This window comes from Bos indicus, chromosome 18 (assembly GCF_029378745.1).
Source record: "Bos indicus isolate NIAB-ARS_2022 breed Sahiwal x Tharparkar chromosome 18, NIAB-ARS_B.indTharparkar_mat_pri_1.0, whole genome shotgun sequence".
In the NCBI taxonomy this organism is placed as follows: Eukaryota; Metazoa; Chordata; class Mammalia; order Artiodactyla; family Bovidae; genus Bos; species Bos indicus.
Genome location: NC_091777.1, coordinates 59,169,693 through 59,197,658, shown reverse-complemented (window position 1 = coordinate 59,197,658; position 27,966 = coordinate 59,169,693). Strand labels below are relative to the sequence as shown.

General features: G+C 40.7%; 2 protein-coding genes and 1 pseudogene across 2 annotated transcripts in view; 1 reads left to right on the top strand and 2 right to left on the bottom strand.

Moving 5' to 3' along the window:
- Positions 1-22,175, bottom strand: part of LOC109571940 (zinc finger protein 665-like) — a 348,725-nt gene extending 326,550 nt beyond the window's left edge. Inside the window, exon 1 of the mRNA XM_070771587.1 lies at positions 22,115-22,175. The gene's annotated coding sequence lies outside the window, so the exon portion shown is untranslated. The remainder of the gene's footprint in view (positions 1-22,114) is intronic.
- On the bottom strand, positions 6,164-22,249 carry LOC109571942 (zinc finger protein 665-like). The gene is given in 5 exon segments (XM_019978471.2): positions 6,164-6,418; positions 6,421-8,063; positions 15,368-15,494; positions 20,755-20,836; positions 22,115-22,249. Coding segments are annotated over 4 exon segments (1,824 nt in total). The 5' UTR covers positions 20,770-20,836; positions 22,115-22,249; the 3' UTR covers positions 6,164-6,379.
- On the top strand, positions 16,322-16,718 carry LOC139177256 (ATP synthase F(0) complex subunit C2, mitochondrial pseudogene; annotated as a pseudogene).
- Positions 22,250-27,966: the final 5,717 nt, after the last annotated feature.

Genomic DNA, 27,966 nt, shown 5'->3' with positions numbered 1-27,966 from the left:
CGTAATCTGTGGTTGCCAGTAGATCTCCAATGACCCTGGAAAGAGGGTCCCATGGCAGGACTGACCTCCCAGTTACTCACTAAATTACTCTGACGATCTAAGTGATTAATTAGATGGTTCATTCTTGGCATTTTGGGGTTATTAGCCATTTGCACCACTGCTGCTGTCGCATATACTGCTTTACAAACTTCAATTCAAACACAAAACTATTCAAAATTGGACTGAAGATGCTCATACTCTATGGGTCACTCAGGTTCAGAAAGATGAAAAAGTTCAAGATAAAATTCAGGAATTAAAAACAGCCATCCAATGGGTTGGAGATCAATTAATAGATTTACAAAAACAAGTATTACTAAATTGTGATTGGAATTCTACTCAATTTTGTATCACTCCTCTTCGGTTCAACCATAGTGCTTACAATTGGGAAAAAAAAAATTCATTTGCAAGATATGCATAATAATGCTTCCTGAAATGTACAATTGTTGCAAAAGGAAACCCTTGAAATCTTTTAGAAGAGTCTACCCTCTTCCAACAATTTGGAAACCTTAGCTGAACAGCTAGCTGATCATTTATCTGGGCTAGACCCTCGAAGATGGTTTCAAGGCATTATACATAGTATTGGATCTGAAACTATAATGCTGATAATAATCTTGGTGATTATACTTGTAACATACCAATGCCTTTCAAGTAACATTGTTCAAACTAAACAAACTCACTTGTTCAGGGCCTTGTTCACAAAAGTATCTACAGTTCAGTTCAGTTCAGTTCAGCTCAGTTGTGTCCGACTCTTTGCGACCCCATGAATCCCATCATGCCAGGCCTCCCTGTCCATCACCAACTCCCAGAGTTCACTCAGACTGACGTCCATCGAGTCAGTGATGCCATCCAGCCATCTTATCCTCTGTCGTCCCCTTCTCCTCCTGCCCCCAATCCCTCCCAGCATCAGAGTCTTTTCCAATGAGTCAACTCTTCGCATGAGGTGGCCAAAGTACTGGCGTTTCAGCTTTCGCATCAGTCCTTCCAGAGAACACCCATGGCTGATCTCCTTCAGAATGTACTGGCTGGATCTCCTTGCAGTCCAAGGGACTCTCAAGAGTCTTCTCCAACACCATAGTTCAAAAGCATCAATTCTTCGGCGCTCAGCTTTCTTCATACTCCAACTTTCACATCCATCCATGACCACTGGAAAAACCATAGCCTTGACTAGACGGACCTTAGTTGGCAAAGTAATGTCTCTGCTTTTCAACATGCTATCTAGGTTGGTCATAACTTTTCATCAAAGGAGTAAGCATCTTTTAATTTCATGGCTGCAGTCACGATCTGCAGTGGTTTTGGAGCCCAGAAAAATAAAGTCAGCCACTCTTACACTGTTTCCCCATCTCTTTGCCATGAAGTGATGGGACCACATGCCATGATCTTTGTTTTCTCAATGTTGAGCTTTAAGCCAACTTTTTCACTCTCCACTTTCACTTTCATCAAGAGGCTCTTTAGTTCCTCTTCACTTTCTGCCATAAGGGTGGTGTCATCTGCATATCTGACGTTATTGATACTTCTCCTAGCAATCTTGATTCCAGCTTCTGCTTCTTCCAGCCCAGCATTTCTCCTGATGTACTCTGCATAGAAGCTAAATAAGCAGGGTGACGATATACAGCCTTGACGTACTCCTTTTCCTATTTGGAACCAGTCTGTTGTTCCATGTCCAGTTCTCACTGCTGCTTCCTGATCTGCATACAGGTTTCTCAAGAGGCAGGTCAGGTGGTCTGGTATTCCCATTTCTTTTAGAATTTTCCACAGTTTATTGTGATCCACACAGCCAAAGGCTTTGGCATAGTCAATAAAGCAGAAATAGATGTTTTTCTGGAACTCTTGCTTTTTCCATGATCCAGCAGATGTTGGCAATATCATCTCTGGTTCCTCTGTGTTTTCTAAAACCAGCTTAAACACCTGGAAGTTCATGGTTCATGCATTGCTGAAGCCTGGCTTGGAGAATTTTGAGCATTACTTTACTAGCGTGTGAAATGAGTGCAATTGTGCAGTAGTTTGAACATTCTTTGGCATTGCCTTTCTTTGGGATTGGAATGAAAACTGACCTTTTCCAATCTTGTGGCCACTGCTGAGTTTTCCAAATTTGCTGGCACATTGAGTGCAGCACTTTCACAGCATCATCTTTCAGGATTGAAATAGCTCAACTGGAATTCCATCACTTCCACTAGCTTTGTTCATAGTATTGCTTTCTAAGGCCCACTTGACTTCACATTCCAGGATGTCTGGCTGTAGGTTAGTGATCACACCATTGTGATTATCTGGGCTGTGCAGATCGTTTTTGTACAGTTCTTCTGTGTATTCTTGCCACCTCTTCTTAATATCTTCTGCTTCTGTTAGGTCCATACCATTTCTGTCCTTTATCGAGCCCATCGTTGCATTAAATGTTCCCTTGGTATCTCTAATTTTCTTGAAGAGATCTCTAGTCTTTCCCATTCTGTTGTTTGCCTCTATTTCTTTGCATTGATCCCTGAGGAAGGCTTTCTTATTTCTTCTTGCTATTCTTTGGAACTCTGCATTCAGATGCTTGTATCTTTCCTTTTCTCCTCTGCTTTTCACTTCTATTTTCACAGCTATTTGTAAGGCCTCCCCATACAGCCATTTTGCTTTTTTGCTTTTCTTTTCTATAGGGATGGTCTTGATCCCTGTCTCCTGCACAATGTCACGAACCTCCATCCATAATTCATCAGGCACTCTATCTATCAGATCTACTCCCTTAAATCTATTTCCCACTTCCACTGTATAATCAATCATAAGGGATTTGATTTAGGTCATAGCTGAATGGTCTAGTGGTTTTCCCTACTTTCTTCAATTTAAGTCTGAATTTGTCAATAAGGAGTTCATGATCTGGGCCACAGTCAGCTCCTGGTCTTGTTTTTGTTGACTGTAAAGAGCTTGTCCATCTTTGGCTGCAAAGAATATAATCAATCTGATTTCTGTGTTGACCATCTGGTGATGTCCATCTGTAGAGTCTTCTCTTGTGTTGTTGGACGAGGGTGTTTGCTATGACCAGTGCATTGTCTTGGTAAAACTCTATTAGTCTTTTCCCTACTTCATTCCGTATTCGAAGGCCAAATTTGCCTGTTTCCCCAGGTGTTTCTTGACTTCCTACTTTTGCATTCCAGTCCCCTATAATGAAAAGGATATCTTTTTCGGGTGTTAGTTCTAAAAGGCCTTGTAGGTCTTCATAGAAACATTCAACTTCAGCTTCTTCAGCATTACTGGTTTGGGCATAGACTTGGATTACTGTGATATTGAATGGTTTGCCTTGGAAACGAAGAGATCACTCTGTCGTTTTTGAGACTGCATCCAACTATTGCAGTTTGAACTCTTGTTGACCATGATGGCTACTCCATTTCTTCTAAGGGATTCCTGCCCGCAGTAGTAGATATAATGATCATCTGAGTCAAATCACCCATTCCAATCCATTTTAGTTTGCTGATTCCTAGAATGTCGACGTTCTCTCTTGCCATCTCCTGTTTGACCACTTCCAATTTGCCTTGATTCATGGACCTGACATTCCAGGTTCCTATGCAATATTGCTCTTTACAGCATCGGACCTTGCTTCTATCACCAGTCACATCCACAGCTGGGTAGTGTTTTTGCTTTGGCTCCATCCTTCATTCTTTCTGGAGTTATTTCTCCACTGATCTCCAGTAGCATATTGGCCACCTACTGACCTGTGGAGTTCCTCTTTCAGTATCCTATCATTTTGCCTTTTCATACTGTTCATGGGGTTCTCTAGGGAAGAATACTGAAGTGGTTTGCTATTCCCTTGTCCAGTGGACCACATTCTGTCAGACCTCTCCACCTGACCCGCCCGTCTTGGGTGGCCCCACATGGCATGGCTTAGTTTCACTGAGTTAGACAAGGCCGTGGTCCTAGCGTGATTAGATTGACTAGTTTTCTGTGATTATGATTTCAGTGTGTCTGCCCTCTGATGCCCTCTTGCAACAAGCACCATCTTACTTGGGTTTCTCTTACCTTGGGCGTAGGTTATCTCTTCACGGCTGCTCCAGCAAAGCACAGCCGCTGCTCCTTACCTTGGACGAGGGGTATCTCTTCACCGCCGCCCCTCCTGACCTCGAACGTGGAAAAGCTCCTTAGGCCCTCCAGCACCCGTGCACCCACCACTCCTTGGACGTGGGGTTGGTCCTCCGGGCAGCCACCCCTGACCTCGGATGCAGGGTAGCTCCTCTCGGCTTCCTACCCTGACCTTGAACGTGGGGTAGCTCCTTCCAGCCATTCCTGCGCCATCGCAGCCTGGCATTCTCAGACGCTGCCCCTGACCTCGGACGTGGGGTAAATCCTTTTGGCTGCTGCCCCTTGGGCATGGGGTCCTCCTGGCCTCTGCCCCTGACCTCAGGACTTGGGGTAGCTCCTCTTGGCCGCACTCTGTGTGCCGTCGCAGCCACTGGTGCTTTGTGCGCCGTCATACAGTAATCCTCAATTATGAAAAAATAAAAAGGGGGGAACTATCAGGGGACATTCAACTTTAAACGATCCAACATGATATTTTCTTCTTTTGTGAGCCATTTCTCAAGGACTCTATTCCTTATCAGTTCCTGGAGAACAGGAATGAGCAAAGCTGCACGCAGTTCTCAGGACTGAAGTCATGAGAAAGAGCATCTGCTTGGATTCCCTTCAGTGACCTTTTACTTAAAGGTAATCTATTCAGTTATGCCTCTCTTACTCAAGATATGGAATGCTTTCTGGCCCTTTCAAGATTATTATTTGCTTGGCTTTGTTTTCGCTCAATTTTTTACTGCCTAAAGCTGCCTTGTATAAAGATACATAAACATGCGTTTCTGCAAATAAAGCACCCTTGTTTCACTCGAGACTTGGGTCCCCTGCTTCCTTCTTCTCATCAACTCCAGTCCCCAGGTCCCGGTCGGTCTACAAAGATCGTGACAGTTCTGTCTTCAAATTCCACAAATAAGAGTAACTCTTCTTTAATCATATATACAACAGTTATTTCTATCCAATGGAGAACATGACCCTTTTCCTATGCATTGTTCCTAGCACACCATCAGTCCCTGGTAACTGTCCCTCTCCTACAAAAAGCCCAGTCCTTTTAACATCTTGCCTAATCTGTTCAAGGTCAGTTGGTAGAACATTATGTTTTATAATAGGCTGGACTATGTACGGAAGGGCTTCCTGATCCTACTGACCATGAGGAGTCATGTCCTAGTTTTACATTATTTTCTGCCCTCCCTGTTGCTAATTCACACACACTATTGAATTTTGTAATTCAGGCTGTGTGTTTTTCCAGGAAACGTGGATGTGAATGAATTGTATCTAATGAAGTCAGCCCCTTCATCTCATTGATTCCTTCCCAGAGACCATCATGAAACGCATATGGCAAATGCATTTGATCAATGTATTACCAAAGCCAAGCTCATAGAGCTCAGCACACAACAGGCCAATAAACTGAGAGACTACTTGTTGGGTAAGGAATAGTGACTTTATTCAGAAAGCCAGGAGACCAAAAAATGGTGGACTACTGTCCCAAAGAATCATCTTTGCTGAGTTAGAATTCGGGTTTCTTTTACACAAAAAGATCTCTGTAGCTTCTCTTCAAATCTGGACTTACTGCAGTTGCTGAGTACCTGAACTAAAGTCATCAGAGAATACATAGAGTGAAAAAGGTAAAGGATTTGCCACAACCACTGAGTCTGGGAAGTATGGCTCCATTGCTGTGTGTTTTCTCCAGGATACATACTCTGATACTACTGGTGAGATGTGAGATGTGAGGATAGGGTTTTCTTTCTTTTTTTAACATTTATGAAATCAGTGAGTAATCTTTCTAGAATGAATTCATGTTCTAAAGACCTGACTAATCAATACATATATATCTGGCTTCTAAGCAGTATGAATTTTCTCATGAAGCCTAAGACGTCGTCACACTCACGATATTTGTATGGTTTCTCAGTAGTATGAATTCTCTGACCAACAGTAGGGTGTGCATTTTCAACTTTGAAGTTTGAAGACTTCTACTATATACCACATTCACATAAGTTTCTCTTATGTATGGATTTTCTGATGTTTAGTGAGTGCTGTGACCTGAGTAAAGGATTTTCCACACTCAAAACATTTGAAAGGTTTCTCTATATGTATTCTCCGATGTCTTTTAAGGTGTGAATTTTGACTGAAGAACTTGCCACATTCATTACATCTAAAAGGTCTCTCTCCAGTATGAATTCTGCAGTGACGTTGAAGCTGTGGTTTTTTACGGAAGACTCTTCCACACTCATCACATTTGTAAGGTTTCTCACCAGTATGAACTGCCTGATGACTTAAAACGGTTGACTTTACACGAAAGGCCTTGCCACACTCGTCACATTTGTAAGGTTTCTGTCCAGTATGAATTGTCTGATGCTTTAAAAGGACTGACTTTAAACGAAAGGCCTTGCCACACTCATCACATTTGTAAGGTTTCTCACCAGTATGAATTGTCTGATGCTGCGAAAGGGTTGACTTTATAGGAAAGGCCTTGCCGCATTCATCACATTTGTAAGGTTTCTCACCACTATGAACTGTCTGATGCCTTAAAAGGGTTGACTTTACAGGAAAGGCCTTGCCACACTCATCACATTTGTAAGGTTTCTCACCAGTATGAATTGCCTGATGCTTTGAAAGGGTTGACTTTACAGGAAAGGCCTTGCCACACTCATCACATTTGTAAGGTTTCTGACCAGTATGGAGTGTCTGATGACTTAAAAGTGATAACTTTACACGAAAGGCCTTGCCACACTCATCACATTTGTAAAGTTTCTCTCCAGTATGAACTGTCTGATGACTTAAAAGGATTGACTTTACATGAAAGGCCTTGCCACACTCATCACATTTGTAAGGTTTCTCGCCAGTATGAATTATCTGATGACTTAAAAGTGATGACTTTACACGAAAGGCCTTGCCACAGTCATTACATTTGTAAGGTTTCTCACCAGTATGGACTGTCTGATGACTTAGAAGTGATGACTTTACACGAAAGGCCTTGCCACACTCATCACATTTGTAAAGTTTCTCTCCAGTATGGACTGTCTGATGACTTAAAAGGATTGACTTTACATGAAAGGCCTTGCCACACTCATCACATTTGTAAGGTTTCTCGCCAGTATGAATTGTCTTATGACTTAAAAGTGATGACTTTACACGAAAGGCCTTGCCACACTCATCACATTTGTAAGGTTTCTCGCCAGTATGAATTGTCTGATGACTTAAAAGTGATGACTTTATACGAAAGGCCTTGCCACAGTCATTACATTTGTAAGGTTTCTCACCAGTATGGACTGTCTGATGACTTAGAAGTGATGACTTTACACGAAAGGCCTTGCCACACTCATCACATTTGTAAGGTTTCTCGTCAGTATGAACTGTCTGATGAACAGCAAGGTTTGAATTTCTGCTGAAGACTTTGCCACATATATCACATTTAAATAATTTATTTCCTGTATGAATTTTCTTATGTCTCCTGAGGTGTGAGCTGTGACTAAAAGCCTTGCCACACTCATCACATTTGTAAGGATTTTCCTTGTGTGCTTTGAGTTCTTGTGTTATTACTGAAGGATTCATAAAATCATTCCCATATATATTAGAAACACTGGTTTGGACACAAGGAGGAATTCTTTGAAGTGGTTTAAATAAGAAACTGTTGTTGACAGACCTCTCAACTTCATTATATTCAGAAATTATCCTGCCAGTTTGAAATATCTGCAGTTTATCTTGAAAGTTAAATCCAAACCTGTTTCCAAAGGGCTTGATTCCTGCATCCTTTCTATCATGCAAATCTCTTCCATCAGGCACATTTCCATTAAGGCTTACAGATGTCCCTTTGTAATTGCTTCTGTCATCTCTCCCCTGACACTCAAAGTCACACATATTTTCCTCACTTTGCCAAAGATGAAAATGTTTGATTTCACAGCTTTCAGGTCTTCCCAGCATCAATGTTTGGAATGTTTCTAGTTTATCACTGTTCGCTTCCAGTTGTAAATGCTTAATCACATGTGTAGGAGAGATATCTACAAGATAAAAAGAATCATAGGTATCCTGCTCACAATAATTCAAAAATAAATGTTTCATGTTGAATATATATTATACCAAAAGTAATACTTGTGCCAAGTTATGAAACACCACAATGATGACCTTAAGTTTTAGAAACACTAAAGGAATAGAATTCTTAACTTAAGAAAGCATAGTATAAATTCACCGTTAAGGTAGCCTAGTTTTAAAAACCATATGCCAAACACACTCACATTGGACAATCTTACGCCAACTCTCAAAAACAGAGTATTTTTCTACCAGGACCCTTAGGAAGGTATCAATCAATAGTTGTCTCAAATTGAAAAGAAAAATATTACACTATCACTGTATTCTCCATACTTACTATACATAAATAAATTCTAAACACAATATTATATATTATAACAGTAAATAATTCTAATTGAAGCTTACCCAATTAATAACTATTCATAATTGGTTGTTTACAATTAAAAACAAATGAGAAAATGAAGAATATGACTAAAACCATTTTTTGGAAACAACGTAGTTTTCTAAATCTGCTATAGAACTACATACCCAAAAAGAAAAGGCATTTTACAATGTTAACAAGTAGTTATGTGTCAGCTGTATTGCAGAATACACGCTAAAAGACCATCATCTGTAAATGATACATAAATTAAGACGTAAAATATTCACCAGTTTTCTTACAGCCAATAAACAAAGCAATCCCTACCTATGTTGTTGTTGTTCAGTCGCTCAGTCGTGTTTGACTCTTTGCGACCCATGGACTATAGCTCACTGGACTCCTCTGTCCATGGGATTTCCCAGGCAAGAATAGTGGAGTGGGTTGCCATTTCCTTCTCCACGGGATCTTCCTGACTCAGGGATCAAACCTGCATCTTCTGCATTAGCAGGTGAATTCTTTACCACTGAGCCATCAAGGAAGACTGATGTCTAGCCATGCACTATTCTTAATTACCTAGTTTAATGGCACCAAAATATAATAAAGAGTGCTTTGTGTATTTATTGACTAGGATTAGACACAATATTGCTGAAAAATGTTGCAAGTGAAAAGCATACAAGATATAATGTAGTTGAGGTTTGACAGAAAACAAAATTCTGTAAAGCCATTATCCTTCGATTAAAAAATAAATAAAAATTTAAAAAGATAAAATATAGATAAAGTCGTATCATAAAGAACATGACAGAATATAGATATTACCGTTTTTAAACAAAAATACATTTTGAGTATTTACTATAAAACATGTACTACTGACAGCACTAATTTGCTTTAAAAGGCTTGAGGTAAAATAACATGTTTTTCTCTAATCAGAGCAGGAAACACACCCAATTGGCGCACTAAGTGGTAAGAGAACCAGGATATGAATCTGAACCTACAGACTGAGAAAACTTATTTGTAAACATGACGACCCACAAAATGAATAGACTAGAAAATATTTTAAAAAAGAAAAAAAAAAAAAAAACATACAAAGAACTAAGAAAGAAAATGTCAAGGAAGATACAAGTCAGAAGTAGTCTGTTTAACTATTATTCAACCATCCCATCTCAAAATGGGTTGTGAGTTATCATGGATGCACAGAGTGATTTAGGTCATGTCCTGAGAAACTTGTTCAATAAATGACCAGATATTATCTTTACAGTGAGAGTATGTAGAACATGGAGGGATGTGATAGGTAAGAACAATGTTTCCATCCATATCAAGGTACTCTGTGACAAATGGTCAGGACAAAGAAAGGGCCTGCGTGGAGCATAGGGTACACAGGTTTATGTCAGATATCAGCTTGTGACTGCATGTCTTTGGGAAAATAACTGAGAGCACAAACTAATATACTGACCTTAAAAGAAAAGAACTGGTTCAGCAAGTTTATGGGCATTATACTATGGGTATGGGACAGAAACAGAGAAATTTTTAAAAATGACTGTGATATATGGAGAAAGCAGGATAATACCTGTTATACTATTTACAATGGAATGTATCCAACTGTGAATTTTGTAAGTTACAATGGAATGCTTATATTCAAGAAAAACATACACAATATTCCAGGATATTGTGTAAGAATCTTAGTAGCAGAAATCAGAAGGAAAATCCAGGAAAAGGCTATCTAAATCTGGGTTCCTCTGTCAAGTATGATTAACCTCTCTATTGGACATTTATTTCATTTCTTCTTCCACACATGTTCATCTCAAGATTGAGGAGTATCAAAGAAAAGGAGGGACTGAAACTGACTCTGGAAGACCTTCCCAGTTACAAAAGCCTTTCTGAGGCACCCAACTCTTTTTCATAGAAAAAGGCTTTATTCTCCTAGACCTTCCCTGAGTTCAAAAGAGCAGATTCAAACAGTTACTAATACACAAAAGGATCATACCATGATCAAGTGGGATTTATTGCAGGGATGCAAGATTTCTCAGTATCCACAAGTTAATCACTATGATACACCACATTAACAGTTGAAGACTAAAAACCATATGATCATCAATAGATGCAGAAAAGGTTCTGACAAAATTCAAGTGCCATTTATGATAAAAACCCTTTAGAAAGTCAGCACAGATGGACCCCACCTCAACATAATTAAGACTGTATGTGTCAAACACACAGCTAACATCATACTCAACAGGGAAACACTGAAAGTATTCCCCTTAACAACATGAATAAGACAAGAATGTTCACTATTGCCACTTTTATTGAACATATTTTTGGAAGTCCTAGCCACAACAATCAGAAAAGAAAAAGAAACAAAAGGAATTCAAGTTAAAAAAATTTAAAAAGAAGTAAAACTGTCACTATGATGCCACCGACAGAAAATCCCAAAGATGCCACCAGATGACTACTAGACCTCATCAATGAGTCAACTTGCTGGATACAAAATATATAGAAAACTGCTGCATTTCTATACACTAATAATGATATATCAGAAAGTGAAATTAATCAAACAATCCCATTCACCATTTCATAGAAAAGAATAAAATTCTAAGGAATAAACCTACCTAAGAAGTCAAAAGAACTGTACTCATAAAACTATAAGATGCTGATGACTGATACCAAAGATGACACAAACAGATGGCACAAACATATACATAAGAAGTAGCACTGTCAAAATGACCATACTATCCAAGGCAATCAACATTTTCAGTGCAACCCTTATCAAATTAACAATGACATATTTCATAAAACAAAGAAAAACTTAATTTGTACCAAAATACAAAAGACTTTGATATCTAAAATGATCTTGACAAAGAACAGAGCTGGAGGAATCATGTTCCCTGAGTTCAGACTATGCTACAAACCGACAGTCAACAAAGTGAAAGTGAAGTCACTCAGTCGTGTCCAACTCTTTGTGATCCCATCGACTGTAGCCTACCAGGTTCCTCTCTCCATGGGGTTCTCCAGGTAAGAATACTGAAGTGGGTTGCCATCTCCTTCTCCAGCAGATCTTCCTGACCCAGGGACTGAACCTGGACCTGGGTCTCCTGCATTGTAGACAGATGGCTTTACCGTCTGAGCCACTAGGAAAGTGGTATGATGATGGCACAAAACAGAAACACAGATCGGTAGAACAGGATAGAAAACCCAGAAATAAACTAATTTACTTAGTGTCAATTATTCTGTAACAAAGGAGGAAAGAATATAGAATGAAGAAGTCTCTTCAATAAGTGATGCTGGCATAAATGGATAGTTACATGAAAAAGAATGAGATTACAACATTCTCTAACACCACATACAAAAATAAACTCAAAATGTGTTAAACATCTAAATGCAAGGCCAGATACTATAAAATTCATAGTGGAAAACAAATGCAAAACACTGACATAAATGTCAGCAAATTTTTTTTGGATCTATCTCTTAGAGTCATGGTAATAAAAGCAAAATCAAACAAATGAGACCTAATTAAATTTAAAACCTTTTTGCAAAGCAAAGGAAACCAAAAAAAGAACAAAAATTCAACTTTTGGACTAGCAGACTATATATGCAAATAATGATACCTATAAGGGATTTATTTCCAAAATATACAAACAGTTCATACAGCTTGATATCAAAACAAACAAATAACCCAATCAAAAACTGGGCAGAAGATCAAAACAGATATTTCTCCAAAGGAGAGAAACAGATGGCCAACAGTCACCTGAAAAGATGTTTGACGTCTCTACTTATGAGAAAAATGCAAATCAAAACTACAAAAATGTATCACCTCACGCTGGTCAGAATGACCACCATCAAAAAGTCTACAAACAATAAATGCTTGAGAGGGTGTGGAGAAAACAGAACCCTCCTACACTGTTGGAAGGAACATAAATTGGTACTGCCATTTTGGAGAATAGCATGGAGGTTCCATAAAGAACTAAAAATAGAGCTATCACATGAACCAGCAATTCCAATCCTGGGCATGTATCCAGAAAGGATGAAAACTAATTCAAAATGATACATGCACCCCAATGTTGTTAGCAGCACTATTTATACCAGCCAAAACATGGCGGCAACCTAAATGTTCACTGACAGACAAAGGGATACAGAATACGTGGTACATATATACAAGGGAATATTGTGAAGTGCAAGTAGCTCAGCCGTGTCCAACTCTTTAAGACCCCATGGCCTGCAGCCTGCCAGACTCCCCTGTCCATGAAATTCTCCAGGCAAGAACACTGGAGTGGGTTGCCACCTCCACCGCATAAAACACAATGAAGTAATGCCTTTTGCAGCAATATAGACAGACTTAGAGATTATTCTAATGGATATCAGACAGAGAAAGACAAATATCATGGGATATTATATGTTGAACTGAAATAAATGATACAAATGAACTTATTCACAAAATAAACTCACCAGCATAAAAAACAAAGTTATGGTTACCAAAGGGGATAGTACAGGATGGTGATGGGGGCAGGAAAGGGAGAGATAAATTAGGAGTCTAAATATATACAAACTAATATATATACAAAACAGATAAACAACAAGAACCTACGATATAATGGCTCAGGGAAATATATTGAGTATCTTGTAAACTGCTGTATACCTGAAACACAACATTGTAAATTAACTATACTTAAAAACTGGAGAAGGAAATGGCAACCCACTCCAGTACGCTTGCCTGGAGAATCCCAGGGACAGAGGAGCCTGGTGGGCTGCCATCTATGGGGTCGCACAGAGTCGGACATGGCTGAAGTGACTTGGTGTACATGCATGCATGCATTGGAGAAGGAAATGGCAACCCATGCCAGTGTTTTTGCCTGGAGAATCCCAGGGACAGAGGAGCCTGGTGGGCTGCCGTCTGTGGGGTTGCACAGAGGCACCCATGACTGAAGCGACTTAGCAGCAGCAGCAGCATCATACCTAAAAAGAATGGTTAAAACAAAAACAAAAACACCTCTTGTGCAAATGTTCAAAAGATGTTTCGCAAGGGTGTAAAAACTACTAAATGGGGGAAGCAGTCTATGAAACAAGACATGTTGACAAACTGAATACCCACCAGCAAAAGAATTTACTTGGAACATTATCTTACACTATAGACAAAAATGAACTCAAAATGGTTCAAAGACCTAAACCTAAGTCCCAAATGTATAAAACTCCTGGAAGTAAACATACAGGAAATGTTTCTGGAAATTGGACCCACAAATGATTTACCAGATATAACACCAAAAGCACAGGCCACAAAATAAAACCAGATATCAATAAATTGAACTATATCAAAATTATAAACTACTGTGCATTAAAGTGCAGTGAGTTTGAAAAGACAATCAACAGTAAAAGAGAAAATATGTGGAAGTCATACATCTGATAGTAAATGAGTACAAAGAATATATCAAGAATTTTAAGAGGGACTGATCACCAGTTCCACCATAGGGACCATTTCCCAATCAACCATCCAACGCATTGCAAATACAAAACAGAAACATTAAGAGTAATACAGAAATTTGAACTTAATGATAAAATAAAAAATACCTACAATGCCCAGAACAACAGTGCAGCCAATAGCCTCATAGATATGAGAATGTGAACTTGGACAAAGCTGTCCTGAGATAAATTCCCATACCATTTACAGAGGCTAAAATATATGGTCCTTGATACACATGAACAACACTGTCACGGTGCCCTTAACAGAGTCTCCAAAGCCATAAAATAACCTGGAAAGATGTATCGGGCTCTCGTGATACTTTCTCTCTCATAATCCTAGAACATACTGACCACTCTACTGGATAGCTTCAAGTGGTGACTTTGTACAGAGCAAGAAAATAACATTAGGGATAGTGTCTCCATCACAGTTTTCTGTTACCTAGTAAATCCACTCCAAAGAGACTCACCAGAGGTTGCCAATTAAACATAGGTGGATTATCACAGCAAGGAAACTAGATAAAATTTCAGACCCTCAGGAATATATTTCAAAGAAATTTAAGAGGAAAAAGGATACAAAGTAAGGAGAATGTAACATCAGGAACAGTTCACATTCCTAGACTGGGTAGGGCAGTACAAGAGTAAAAATAATACAACATGAACGTCAGACATCACAGCATCTTGAGATGTGACCATGCTCTCAACCTACAGATGGCAAGCTAAGAGCCTGCGAGATTCACATATGCTCCCCTCGTAGGATCTAGGATCAAAAAGACGATCTCTCTATCCACTCTCCTTACATTTTCCTAAGTAACAACCACAGAGGATCCAATCCACCAACTTGTCCCACTCCTAAACAGAAAAAAACAGCCCTTTTGAAATACTCGTTTTTCTTTATACATTGTATTTTTGGCTACCTTTACATCACTCCCCACTGTCCAGAGCTTTTTCTCCTGCTCCAATGTTGAAATACTATTCAGATCAGAAACAGAAATTCTGGGACTCCCCTGGTGATCCAGTGGTTTAGACTCTGCATTTCCAATGCAGGGGGTGCAGGTTTCATCCTTCGTCAGGGAACTAAGATCCCACATGCAGAATGGCACAGCAAAAAAAAAAAGTAAACAAGCAAGCAAAAACAAACAAATAGATATTCAGCGTTATCAGAAGAGAGAAATCTAAAGTGCTGTGGATTTTTTAAAACACTGAGCCAAAAGTCAAAAGGTAGAAAATAGGAAATCGGGTTTTTTGGTATTTTTTTTAACACTTGCCAGTGAGCTTTGTACATGATAAAGCTCTGGGACAACCTCAGATATGACATGAAACAGACACAGCATCTGAAGAGGGTCAGTTTAACCTTGTGAAGCTGTGTCATGCCCCAGTCACCAGAACTCTCAGATGAAAGACATCAGGGCCTCCCAAGGGGGCACACAGGGAAAATGCAGATACCCAAGGGCAGCTCGGGAAGGAAGTCATCCTCACCCACAGATAGCAGGTTCCTATAGGTCTCCAGCATCACGTCCCTGTATAAGGCCCTCTGAGCAGGATCCAGAAATACCCACTCCTCGTGAGTGAATTCGATGGCCACATCCTCACAGGTCAGTCGTTCCTGAAATGAAACCACACGTCACCAAAAGGGCCATGAAAAGTTCTCATTTTCATGCAAAAGAGAAAGGGTAGTAAGGGCTAAGGATTGACTTGGTTCAAGTATGTGTTCTAACAGATCCATGCAGGGGTATCTGGAGAAATTATGGATCTCTAATTTTAATTTTTTATGCTTTTCCCTAAGACCTTATGAGATCCTCCAGTTAATATGGATTTTTCATCATTGTTCAAAATCCATGAAATAAATAAAGCTCAAAACTGTTGTGGCTATACAGAAGTGTCAGATATTATGTTCTACCCAGTGATGCAATTCATTATCTAGATGAGGTACAGCATGAGTGGTGTCTTCAGAGATGATGAAGTCCACGGCACTTTTAATGGAAAGGTCAAAATTTTCAGTTATGATGTTGATAACAGCAGCAAGGACCAAAAGTGTCTGAAGGCTTCCTGTTGCTCTAAATTACTCTAATACTACTCTAAACATTAAATAAGTACTTTACAGGCAAGAATCTGTCATCAATGTAATAGCTCATTAAACAATGATCTGTTCCCACCTTACAGAAGAAAACCTGTGTCACAGACACTCTGAGAAACTCGACTCAGGTCAAGAAGGTAAGAAATGTTACGTGAAGCACCTGAACTCAAAAGCTTGGGCTCAGCAACTGAAGCTTAAACATCTAACAGTTAAGTAATACAGAGAACATTAAAAGTCCTTTGACAGAGGGCTTCTAAAGAAAACTTGAAAGAAGTCCAAGGTGAGCCTCCTCCCTGCCCGTCTGTCTTCTCTGCAAGGGGAGCAGCTCTCGGGCCTTGGGCCTTCATCCCTTGAAAATGGACACCTGCGCCAAATTAGTCTCTACCCCCTCCCTGATCAGGAGAACCTCCTCCCTGTTGAGTGATCACTGTCCACAGTGGTGGTGAAGGACTGGAGATACTGACCGATGAGAGCCACAGCAGCTTGGCAGCCCCAGGTCCCCCGACCGTCTCACTTATTCCTAGCCTCAGCTTCCTAACCAGTGCCATTTCAAAGGACTTTGACACAGCAGCCAAGTTCCCTGAAGCTGGAGCTGCCACAGCAAGGGTGGCTGGCTCCAGGCCTGGAAGTGGGACTGTGTTCGGGAGCTTCAACACTGTTATGCCAGGAACCCTTCTCTCAAACAGGAGCTCTTCTACGCCATGGGCTTGGCCCTCAAAGGCCATGGGGCTCTTTTGCCTGATGGTGGTCTAGCTCATCTTCTTCACGATATGAAGGAGCTGTTTCCACTTCCCATAGTTCTTTCTCCTTTGTCTGCCCTGTATGTTCCCTTTCCTGTAACTCCTCAGGCAGCCTGGGAAAAGTGGTGGGCTCAGGGTTTGACAGAAGGAAAACAAATAAATATTGTATTAATATGAAAAAAAAAAAGTCCATGGTGAACAATTTGGACTGGCATGAAAGGTCATTATAGACGTGGATACAGAAACACAACTGTTAGTGATTTACTACTTAAAACACTAACAGGATTGTTTAGAAAATTCCAAGGCCACAGATTATACTGATAACATAATTTCAACTTAAAAAAAAAAGGTGATACGTAGTTTTTAAATCATGATGTCTTCTATCTAAACCACAGACTTGCACATGTATGCATGCTTATCTATAAAAAATTAACTGACACGAGAGGATTTGTCTTTTGACAGATTTTTTGGACAATTTTATATCATCCTTTTATTTACATGTATTTCAACACCTTTGAGATGATAAAAATGTATCCTTTGTACTCAGTTGAGTTTGTCAACAGGATTCTATACTAGGCTACCAAGAGAAAACAGGTAAAAACAGTAAAAAAAAAAAAAAAAGAATACTTGAACTCAATTCATAATAAAATTACCATATACAAAGATACAAATAAAATTTTATCCATTTAAATTTACATAGCAAGGCATTAACAGAAGCCAAAGACTTTCTTTACTTTTTTTTTCCATTAATAAAACAGTGATTTGAAATTAGAAGAGTCATTAGATTATGACAAAAAAAAGTATCACAATAGCAAAGTAAAAAAACTTCTTGGAGAATTAAAAATCATGGCAAAAAAGAATATGGAAAAAAATATAGTTATTAAGCAAGACTATGTCAAGAAACATCATGATAGGAAGGAAACATTCAATACATTCTTTCTGAAATTACAGTGGCATGAAAGGAGCAGTCCTGGGGGCCTGTCTTTCACCACAATACGATGCACATGAGCAGGGGCCACCAGAAGTAACAGGAGGAAAATCCCAGGGCAAGAGACACAGAGTTTGTCAGAGACGTGAAACAGGTAGTACTCATGTTTGTGAGGACATGGAAAGGTGAAAAGTGAAAGGATGGAAAAAGACAGTCCATCCTACAGAGAGCAGGGGAGACTGTTATATCAGACAAAATAAACTGGAAAAAAAAAAAAAAAAAACTGCAACGAGATAAATATTGTATAATGATAAAATGGTCAATTTACCAAAAAGCTGTAACAAGTAAAATATACATATACATCTAACATTAAATATCTCAGAAAAATGAAGCAAACATTGAACAGGCATGTACAGACCACATGGCCCAACAAAAGCATAAAACACATGTATCTCAAGGACACATGAAGCATTCTCTATCAGAGACCACATGTTAGGCCAAAATTAACCATCTTAAGAGACTGATAGCAGGAAAGTATCTTCCCTGACAACAATGAAATAAACACAAGAAAAAAAGAAAATTCCTCAAATGTGGACATTAAACAGCTCACTCTTACACCACAAATGGGTCTAAGAAAAAATCACATGGAAATTTTTAAATACATGGATGAAAACGAAAAGAAAACATTACAAAATTTATAACACACAGAGAGCACTGTACTAAAAGGAAAGTCTGAACTGTTAAATGCTTACAGTAAAAAACAGAAAAGATCTGATATCTGAAATCTATTTTTAGACCTTTAGGAAGCAAAAAACGGAAAACAAACTAAACTCGTTTAGCAGAAGGAAACATGTAAATAAGAAAGATTAAACCAGAGATACAACAGAAAGTAGAAAAATACAAAAATCAACAAACCAAGAGTTGATGTTTTGAAAAAACTATGTAGGAAAATCCCCACCTAGACTAAGGAAAAGAGAAAAAAAGATTCAAGTAACTAAAAACAGATATGAAACAGAAGTGAATACAACTGAGGTCAAAGAAAGTTTCTAAAGATAAGGAAGTACTATGACCAATAATGCCAATAAATGACAGAATATAGGAGATACTGGCAAATTCTCAGAAACATACAAACTATTTTACTTATTAAGAAATAAAAAAATTGATAAGTGTTGAAAGTGAAAGTGTTAGTCACTCAGTCATGTCTGACTCTTTGTGACCTCATGGATTGTAGCCCACAAGGCTCCTCTGTCCATGGAATTTCTCCAGATAAGAATACTGGACTAGATAGCCATTCCTTTCTCCAGGGAATCTTCCAACCCAGGGATGGAACCTGGGTCTCCTACACTGCAGGCAGTTTCTTTATGATTTGAGTCACTAAGGAAGCCCATTATAACTAGAGAGATTTAAAAAGTAGTCAGAAACCTCTAAGAAAAATACAGGACCAAATTCTACCAAACATTTACAAAAGAATTACCACTAATCCTGTAATTCTATGGAGCAAGCATGATTCTAATAGTTTGCTGATTTCCCAAAGACACAAGAAAGGAAAACTAGAAACCAATACCCCTGACAAATACTGATGCAAAATTAAAATACTTACAAACCAACTTCAACACATATTTAAAAGATCTGGAGAAATGGAAACAGAACAGATGGGGGGGGGGGGGAGGGGAGGAAGGAGAGGGTGAGTGAGATGTATGCAGAGAGTAACATGGAAACTTACATTACCATATATAAAAGTAGAGAGCCAATGCGAATTTGCTGACTGACTCAAGGAACTCAAACAGGGGCTCTTTAACAACCTACAAGGGTGGGATAGGGAGGAAGATGGGAGGGAGGGCACATATGTATACCTATGGCTGATTCATGTTGGTATTTGGCAGAAAACAACAACTTCTGTAAAGCAATTATCTTTCAATTAAAATAATTTAAATAAATAAATAAAAAGATCTGACACCATAACCAAACGGATTTTATTCATATAAGGCAAGGAGAAGTCAACATACAAAAATCAATTAATATGACACACTACATTAACAGATTAAAGGGGAAAAAAAAAAACAGGATCATCTCGATGAAGGAAAAAACCATTCGACAAAACTTTGACAACCTTTCAAGATGGAACACTCAATAAACTACAAACAATACATTATACCAACATCAACATAATAAATGCCATTATGAAAACAGCACAACAATGGGGAAAGAATGAAAGCTTTTCCTCTGAGGTCAAGAAGAAGGCAAGGATGCACACTCTGCACTACAGTTCAACAAAGCACTGAAACCCTTAGAGCAATTAGATGAGAAAAAGAAATCAAAGGTCCCCAAATTGAAAAAGAAGTAAATTTATCTTCTTTCCCACAAGACAAAGTTTCATCAGTAAAAATCATAAAGATTACAAAAGAAACATACTATATGAAAAAAGATTCTTTAATAACCAAAGGATCAATAAACCAATTAATTCATTATCAAAACTGCCAAGACAATCTTTATAGAAGCAGAATAAAACATGGTGAAATTCATAGAACTATTCAAAGAGCAAACAGCAAAACTCTTGAAGAAGGAAGATGGAGGTCTTTCTATTTCAACAACTATTACAAGGTAATCAAGGTGAGGTGGTACTGGTATAAAAACAGACAAATAAACCAACTGAACAGAACACAGTACTCAGACATAATTCTTTGTGGATATGTAAAGTATATTCACAAGGATGTCAAGATACACAAAAGGGAAAGGACAGGCTCAATTGATCTGATTCCCAGATTTGACCAGCTACTGTGCACACACCTGACTTCCACATGCAGTTTCCTTACCCTGGTTGACAGCAGACAGCGCATCCAGATAGGCCCTAAGCAATCCCTGCTGCCCAACAGCACTGAGACCCCGTCTCCAACCCATGGGTGAGAAGTCCGGCCCAGGATGGTGCCCAGGGGAGCCTCCTCACAAGGGCCAGGTCACCGGGTCATGGGGAGACGGGATCTAAGTGGAGACGACAGGGCCTGAGGGAAGGCCCCAGGTGAGTGTGCGTGTACAGGAGTCACACAGGACACTCCAGAGTCAGACATGATTAGCGAGTCCAGAGAAGGGCATTTCAGGAAGGACAGACTAAATATGACCTTACCTGAGAAAGAGCCATGCCTCACTCCTTTTCTTTCCTCTTCCTTAACTTCAGGGCTTCCTAGGCAACACGAGTCTTCAGAGGTCTATTATCAAAGTTGAAAACATGCTGTTTAATGCTTAGAGTCAACACATCCTCTTCCTGAGCCCCAGCCACACACAGCGAAGCCCTCACCATGAGGAACAGACAGTCCCCTGTGGCCACTGTCTCAGGAGGGACTCAGGACAGTCAAAACCTGCAGAGAGACCACCATGGGACATTCCCACACTTTCCCTCAGATCACACTCCCCTCCTGGTGAGGCCTCATGTACACAGCAGCAGGAGGCACCTCTGCTGACCAGGCAATCTCCTTCAGGTCACACAGCAGGCCCTGATCCATCCCCACTCAGAACAGAGCATCCCCTCCTCAGCCCAGATCTGAGCCCTCAGGACTGGGAAGACTCAGAGTCCTGATGCTCAGTGGAGGATCCAGACTGGAATCAACTGGGGCATCTTAAACACTCTCGAGCTGTGGACCAACACAAACTACCTGAAGGGGAATCTCTGGTCAGAGGGTACAAAACGTGTGTCGGGAGCCGCGTTAGGCATTACTGACAAAATGGAGGCACGGCCCCAAACCCCTCTATTTGTCCCACAGGCATGGACCCGGGATGAAGGAGTTAGGTCTTGTGATTCTGACCTGTTTTTTCATTTCCTCGGTTGAGTTGACTGAAAAGAATGTTAAGGTGCTTATTGTCCTTGAGAGGAGGATGAGAAGGCACAAAGCCTTGTGCAGTTGTGCCCAGAGAAGAATCCATAAAGTTAACCATTGACATTTGTTCAAGGATCTTTACAAAGAGTGTTCCAGGATGAGCACGTAGGCCACAGCTTGAGGCCATGGGAAGGATTGTCATCTGAGATCTATTTGTGAGGGAAATGTTTATGGCAAAGGAAGTTTGCTGAATTTAGGGTTTAGGAATAATTAAGAATAGTTAGAAGCTAAAAATTTAAGGAATGTTGTAGTGCTAGCATATTTTACTATAGCTTATAGAGATTAAGAATTTCAGAGATATTAACAGCTAGAAGCCATTTCAGGAGATAGTGAGCTTAGGATGCTAGGGGCAAACAGGATTTAGAAAGATAAGAAATAAACTGAGGAATGTGGTATGCAGCCCAGACATAAGCATGAGTTACAATGTAATCACAAGTTAAACAGGATTCTGAGAGAATTGCTGAAGCAGAAACTCTGTTTGAAGGGCAACAATGTTTTATGGAGACAATAAATCTGGGTGAGGGGAACTGAAAATGCCAAACTTCTGACTTAATGCTTTTGTCAAAGTATAAAAGAGAACCTGAAGCTTGAAATAAACATGCAGTCCCGTACCTTGAGTCAGAGGCTGCATCATCCTCCGCCGACACTGCTCATCTCTTCAGGCTGATTCCCTGGCTGCTAGAGCTGGACTCCGGCACATGTGTATGCAAAATGTGTCATCAATGAAACGTGAAGCCCGGACTGAGCACCATTCAGAGGAGAAAAGCACCCCCCAACTCTCTTTTTCTTTCCCAGCCTTACTAAGGTGTAACTAACAAAAATGGTATAAATGTACTGTGTACAAAGTGATCATGTCATAGACTCGTACACTGAATAATTATTATACTCGAGTAAGTTACACATCCACCTATGAGTACACTGTATTATTTCTCTCTGGGCGAATTTCAAGGATATAGAAACACTACAGGCAGCATGCAGTACCTCAGATCCCCAGACCTTACTTATTTTACAATTGAAAATCTCTACTCTTTGACTACCAGTGCCCCATTTCCCCTTCCACCCGGCTCCTGGTAACAGCCTTATTACTCGATGGCTCTATGAGTTTGACAATTCTAGTATCCACATAGTGTCTGTCCTCCTTTGTGAGGCTTATTTAACTTGGCATAATGTTCTCTAGGTTCATTCATTCTGGCATAAATGCAGGATCCTTGATTTTTATATTTATATACAGAGAAAAAATAGTTCATGAATATACAGTATATAATAAATATTTCTATACCACACTTTTGTAACCTATTCTTTCGTCAAGAGACATCTGGGCTATGTCTATGCCTTGGCTACTGTAAATCCAGTCACACTCATGGGACTGTGGACATATCCCTGAAAAACTGATTGCTTTTCCTTTGGATATCTGTCAGAAATGGGTTTGATTGACTGTAGGCCTGTAGGCCTGTTCTAATGGAGAAGGCAGTGGCACCCCACTCCAGTACTCTTGCCTGGAAAATCCCATGAATGGAGAAGCCTGGTAGGCTGCAGTCCATGGGGTTGCTAAGAGTCGGGCAGGACTGAGCGACTTCACTTTCGCTCTTCACTTTCATGCATTGGAGAAGGAAATGGCAACCCACTCCAGTGTTCTTGCCTGGAGAATCCCAGGGTCGGGGGAGCCTAGTGGGTTTCTGCCTATGGGGTCGGACAGAGTTGGACACGACTGAAGCCACTTAGCAGCAGCAGCAGGCCTGTTCTATATTAATTTGTTAAGGAACTTCCATTTTATTTTCCCACATAGCAGTACCATTTACATTACCACCAACAGTGCAGTTAAGATTCCGTGTTTTCTGTACTGTGCCTGTATGTGTGCTTACTAGGGGAGGGACAGTAGTGGATAACAGAGAACACAGCCTGGCAGCAAGACAGTTGCAGCTGCATCTTCTAGAGGACAAGCCTCCAGGCTGCAGATCACTGTGGCATCGCTGCCCTCTGATTTTTTGGAGCCATCCTCCCCTACATCACAGGAGTTTATGACTCTTCTCAGGTTGGGCCCAGAGATCGCTATCGAGCAGGACCACCTTATAACAAGCATTCTGTGATCTTAACCTTAGTACTCCTATTTTCCCGGCGGGACTCAAACAAACTTACAAACTTTCATGGTGTCCAACAGAGTGTCCACAGAGCCCACAATGAGCCTCTGACCCTCTTGTACAAACACAAAGCATTCCAAGCCCTGATAACTCATGCATGAGGCAAAATACAAAGAGGACACCCAAGGATCCACAGACACAAGACACCATATTTTCATTTACAGTGAGTGATCCAGGTCAAACATCAAAATCTCCAAAGACTATGAAAACGACGGATCATTCCAATGATGCACATGGCCCACTGAGACCTCAGCATCTTCCAAGGAAACACTCCAGATTCTCTTGGCATCTTCCCAAATGCACATGAAGCTTTCTTCACCGGCAACCCCAAGTACACAATGATACCAAAGTTGATGCAAAAAATGACCTGAGATGTTCCCTGTTATTCTATGGTGCCTGCCTGCTAAAAGAGCCAACAAAAGCCAGGGAGTGAGTGGATGCTGGGGGCACCTGCTAGAACCAGCCCCTCAAGCCCAAGGCTCCCATCCTCCTGCACACACAGGTATCTGCGGGCTCAGCCCAGGCCACAGTTCTAACAGTGGAAAAGACTTCTCTTGGCTGAATTCCACGTCCTTCGTTGCTGCTCACGTGTGGTCACAAGTTGTCAAATCAAACCTGCGCAGGCAAGTGTCAGCCTCAGCACTGCTGTCCCAGGAACACGAGCTAAGGCATTGGAACCTCAAACCATTCCATGCAGGCTTTCCAACAAACCCACTTCCAGGTTCTGCAACCTGAACTGAGACACTATTTTCCAACAGATCCACACCTGCCTTGTCCCTGCAACTACACTTGGGATGGGCGCATGCTCCATTCACTGGGCTCACCTTGATGCCCCCAAATACTGCTCCAAGCCTCCTGCAGACCCCACCAGGCTCCCTCCACTTTCCCCATTTGTCTACCTCTCCTCCCTGCATGACTGAACTAAGCAAGACTAAAGCACACAGGGATTTCTTGGCAAAGGGGATCACAAGACGTGTGCACACGAACTACCACCCAAAGGACACTGCACATTTAGTATGAAAATCAAGAAACTGGCCCTCCTGGGAAAGTCTGCCACCACCTGGGGACATTATGGAGTCCACGTACAAAGGCATTTGTGATGAGGAAGTCTCAAAGCAAGGGTGTCCAGGTCTCACCATCTCCTGTTTTCTCCATCCACACCTATTTGGAAAATATTCTACCTCTTGGGGGGAGCGGGGGGCAGCGTCCCCTTCCTGCCCCATTAGGTTTTGGATTTCTGCTCATCCTCAGTGCACTGAAATCACAATCACTGACAAGAGCACATGAACTCCTAGATGGCAAAGCTGCTGTCCACGATGGTGACTGGTCCTGGATGGACAGAGCTTAGATCTGGGGGCTGCAGAGGACGAAACCCAGCAGACTAAACATGGGGACATCTTAGCACACTGCTTGAGGACACCAGCTCTGTAGGGCTTTTCAGGACTTCCTATATTTCTTGGCTCATCTTTTGAGTAATTAAGTAGTCACATGGGGTAAAGATCAATTATAGCTGAAATGTCCAGAACATGGGAAACATCTTCATCACCTGCCCTGTTCTCTTGGTCTTCCCTGAGGATTATTCAGCTCAACCCATAGTCCAGTCATCTAAAGACATTTCCAGTATCAGGTACTGCAGCCACACTGGGAAGAAGAAGAACACTATCAGCCCTAAAAAGAGGGGAACCAGGAAGGACTCAAAATAACCCATGAAGAAGGGCCTTAATTTCTGCTGATGGCAACTGATACAGAGGCAATAAACCTGGGTAACATGAGAGAGACTGTTAGGAGGGGATGGGGAGACCTCTCTGAGCCTAAACTTGAAGGGTGACAAAGGGCCTGAGCCAGGGTGACCTGAAGGTGAGAAAAGGAACTATGATGCCAGACAGAAATGGTTTTGGTATTTAGAAACAGAGAAAAGGTAAATGAGACCAGGACAGGCTAAACCATGAGCAAAGGGTCAGCTCCCGGGATGAGGCTGGAGACACTGACAGGGCCCTGAGCTTGACAGAGAGTTGTGGAGCCACAGCAAGGAGTAAGCTTTTGTCCCAAGAACAAATGAAAGCCAGTGGAGGTCTGAATGTCAGGACATAAAAAAAAAAAAAAAAAACTCCCTTCAGATTTAGCCTTATTCATAGAAGTCATCTAATTCTGAGCCTGTGATCCTGCCTCCATCCTACAGTTTTCCTTTTCGTTTTTCATTGAGGGAGGATTGGGATCTATTTAAAATTCGAATTACCACCAGAAACTCCCTCCAAACCAGAACTGCCACACACAGACACACAGCCAATTTGGCTAATCATTTCAGGGGTCAGTGTTGCTCACGCTCAGAGTTTCCGGTCTAGTTTCTCATCTCCATGTTACAAGTGGGCTCCCTCAGGCCCAGAGAGAAGCCGTTTATGAGAAGGTCTGAGCTGAGTGAAGACAACTGGGTATAACTGAATAGTGAAATGGGAGGCTGAAGGGCAAGGGGGCCAAGTTTGTCCTTATTGCCCATCCCATTTAAGACCATGAACATCTGTCATGTATCTGAGCAAAAGAAACTTTTCTTTCAAGATTGGGTCAAAGTGATACCAAGCAGGTAATTCTTTATTATAAGACTGCAGTAAAATATTTTAAAAATACAGAATTGCAAATATATATCCACTGGTACAAAAAACAGTGTAACGGGTCAGCTTAGAAATAGGATCTGAGCAATCTTTTTCATTATGAATAGAGAGGCTCTGTTGGAAGGTTCCAAGTCAATCCAGTCCATCCTTCCTCATTTGCACAGAAAAGTCAAAAAGGGACCTGAGGGAAACATCTTCATATCACCACACAGCTCACTTTTTTTTTTTCACTGATCATAGAAAATGGAGAAAACAGACCACTAAACTAACCAGTTAAACTAGGTGTTTTGTTTTGTTTTTCTTTTTTTGAAAGGAAAGAATGAAGCATGTTGGGAGCCGCGTTAGGCATTACTGACAAAACGGAGGCACGGCCACAACCCCTTCTCTTTGTCCCGCAGGCACAGAACTGAGATGAAGAGGTTAGGCTTTGTGATTCTGACTTGCTTTTTCCTTTCCTTGGCTGAGTTGACTGAAAAGAATATTAAGGTGCTTACTGTTCTTGAGAGGAGCATTCTAATGCTAAGTCGCTTCAGTTGTGTCCGACTCTGTGTCACCCCATAGATGGCAGCCCACCAGGCTCTGCAGTCCCTGGGATTCTAGAGGCAAGAATACTGGAGTGGGTTGCCATTTCCTTCTCTAATGCATGAAAGAGAAAAGTGAAAGTGAAGTCGCTCAGTCGTGTCCGACTCTTAGCGACCCCATGGACTGCAACCTACCAGGCTCCTCTGTCCATGGATTTTCCAGGCAAGAGTACTGCATGAGAAGGCACAAAGCCTTCTGCAGCTGTGCTCAGCGAATAATTCATAAAGTTAATCACTGACATTTGTTCAAGGAGTTTTACAAAAGAGTGATTGCTATCTGAAGCCTATTTGTAAGGAAAGTGTTTTTGGCAAAGGAGTTTGCTGAATTTAGCGCTTAGGAATATTTAAAATAGTTAGAAGCTAAAGACTTAAGGCATGTTGTAATCTTAGCATATTCTATTATAGCTTATAGAGTTTAGGGACTTTAGAGATATTAACAGCTAGAAGCCCTTTCTAAGAAATAGTGAGCCAGGATACTAGGGGCAAACAGGACTTAGAAAGATAAGAAATAAACTGAGGGATGTGGTATGCAGCCCAGACATTAGCATGAGTTACAACGTATTCACAAGGACACAAGAGAAGAAGTAAATAAGAGAATCTCTGAGGCAAGAACTCCTTTTGAGGGGCAACAATGATTCATGGAGACAACAAATCTGGGTCAGGGGGAACTGAAAATGTCAAACCCCTGACCTAATGTTTTTGTAAAAGTATAAAAAAGAATCATAAGCTTGAAATAAATAGGCAGTCCAAGAAAACTGAGAGGCTGTCTCGTTTCGTGCTGACACCGCTCACCCCTTCAGGTTGAATCCCTGGCTGCTGAAGCTGGATGCCGGTAGAAGCATTTTATTTTGTTGGTTTTATCATGTTAAATGTTCTTTTTTCCCCCCATTTCTCAAAGAAATGCCTTTAATTTCACAAGATCTAATGTCATACCTCCGTTATTCTCTGGTAAAGAGCTAAGACCAGAAATATCCATTTGTGTGTGCACACATAACAACATACACACAATTCATGTCTTTGGTAAAACCACAGTTGAAAATATGTCTGTTTTATTACACGATGTTGAGAGGGTAACAGGCAGGAAGGCCAGGGGGTCTCCAAATGGAGGAAATAGGCTGCAAGTGTCAGACATTTTTATC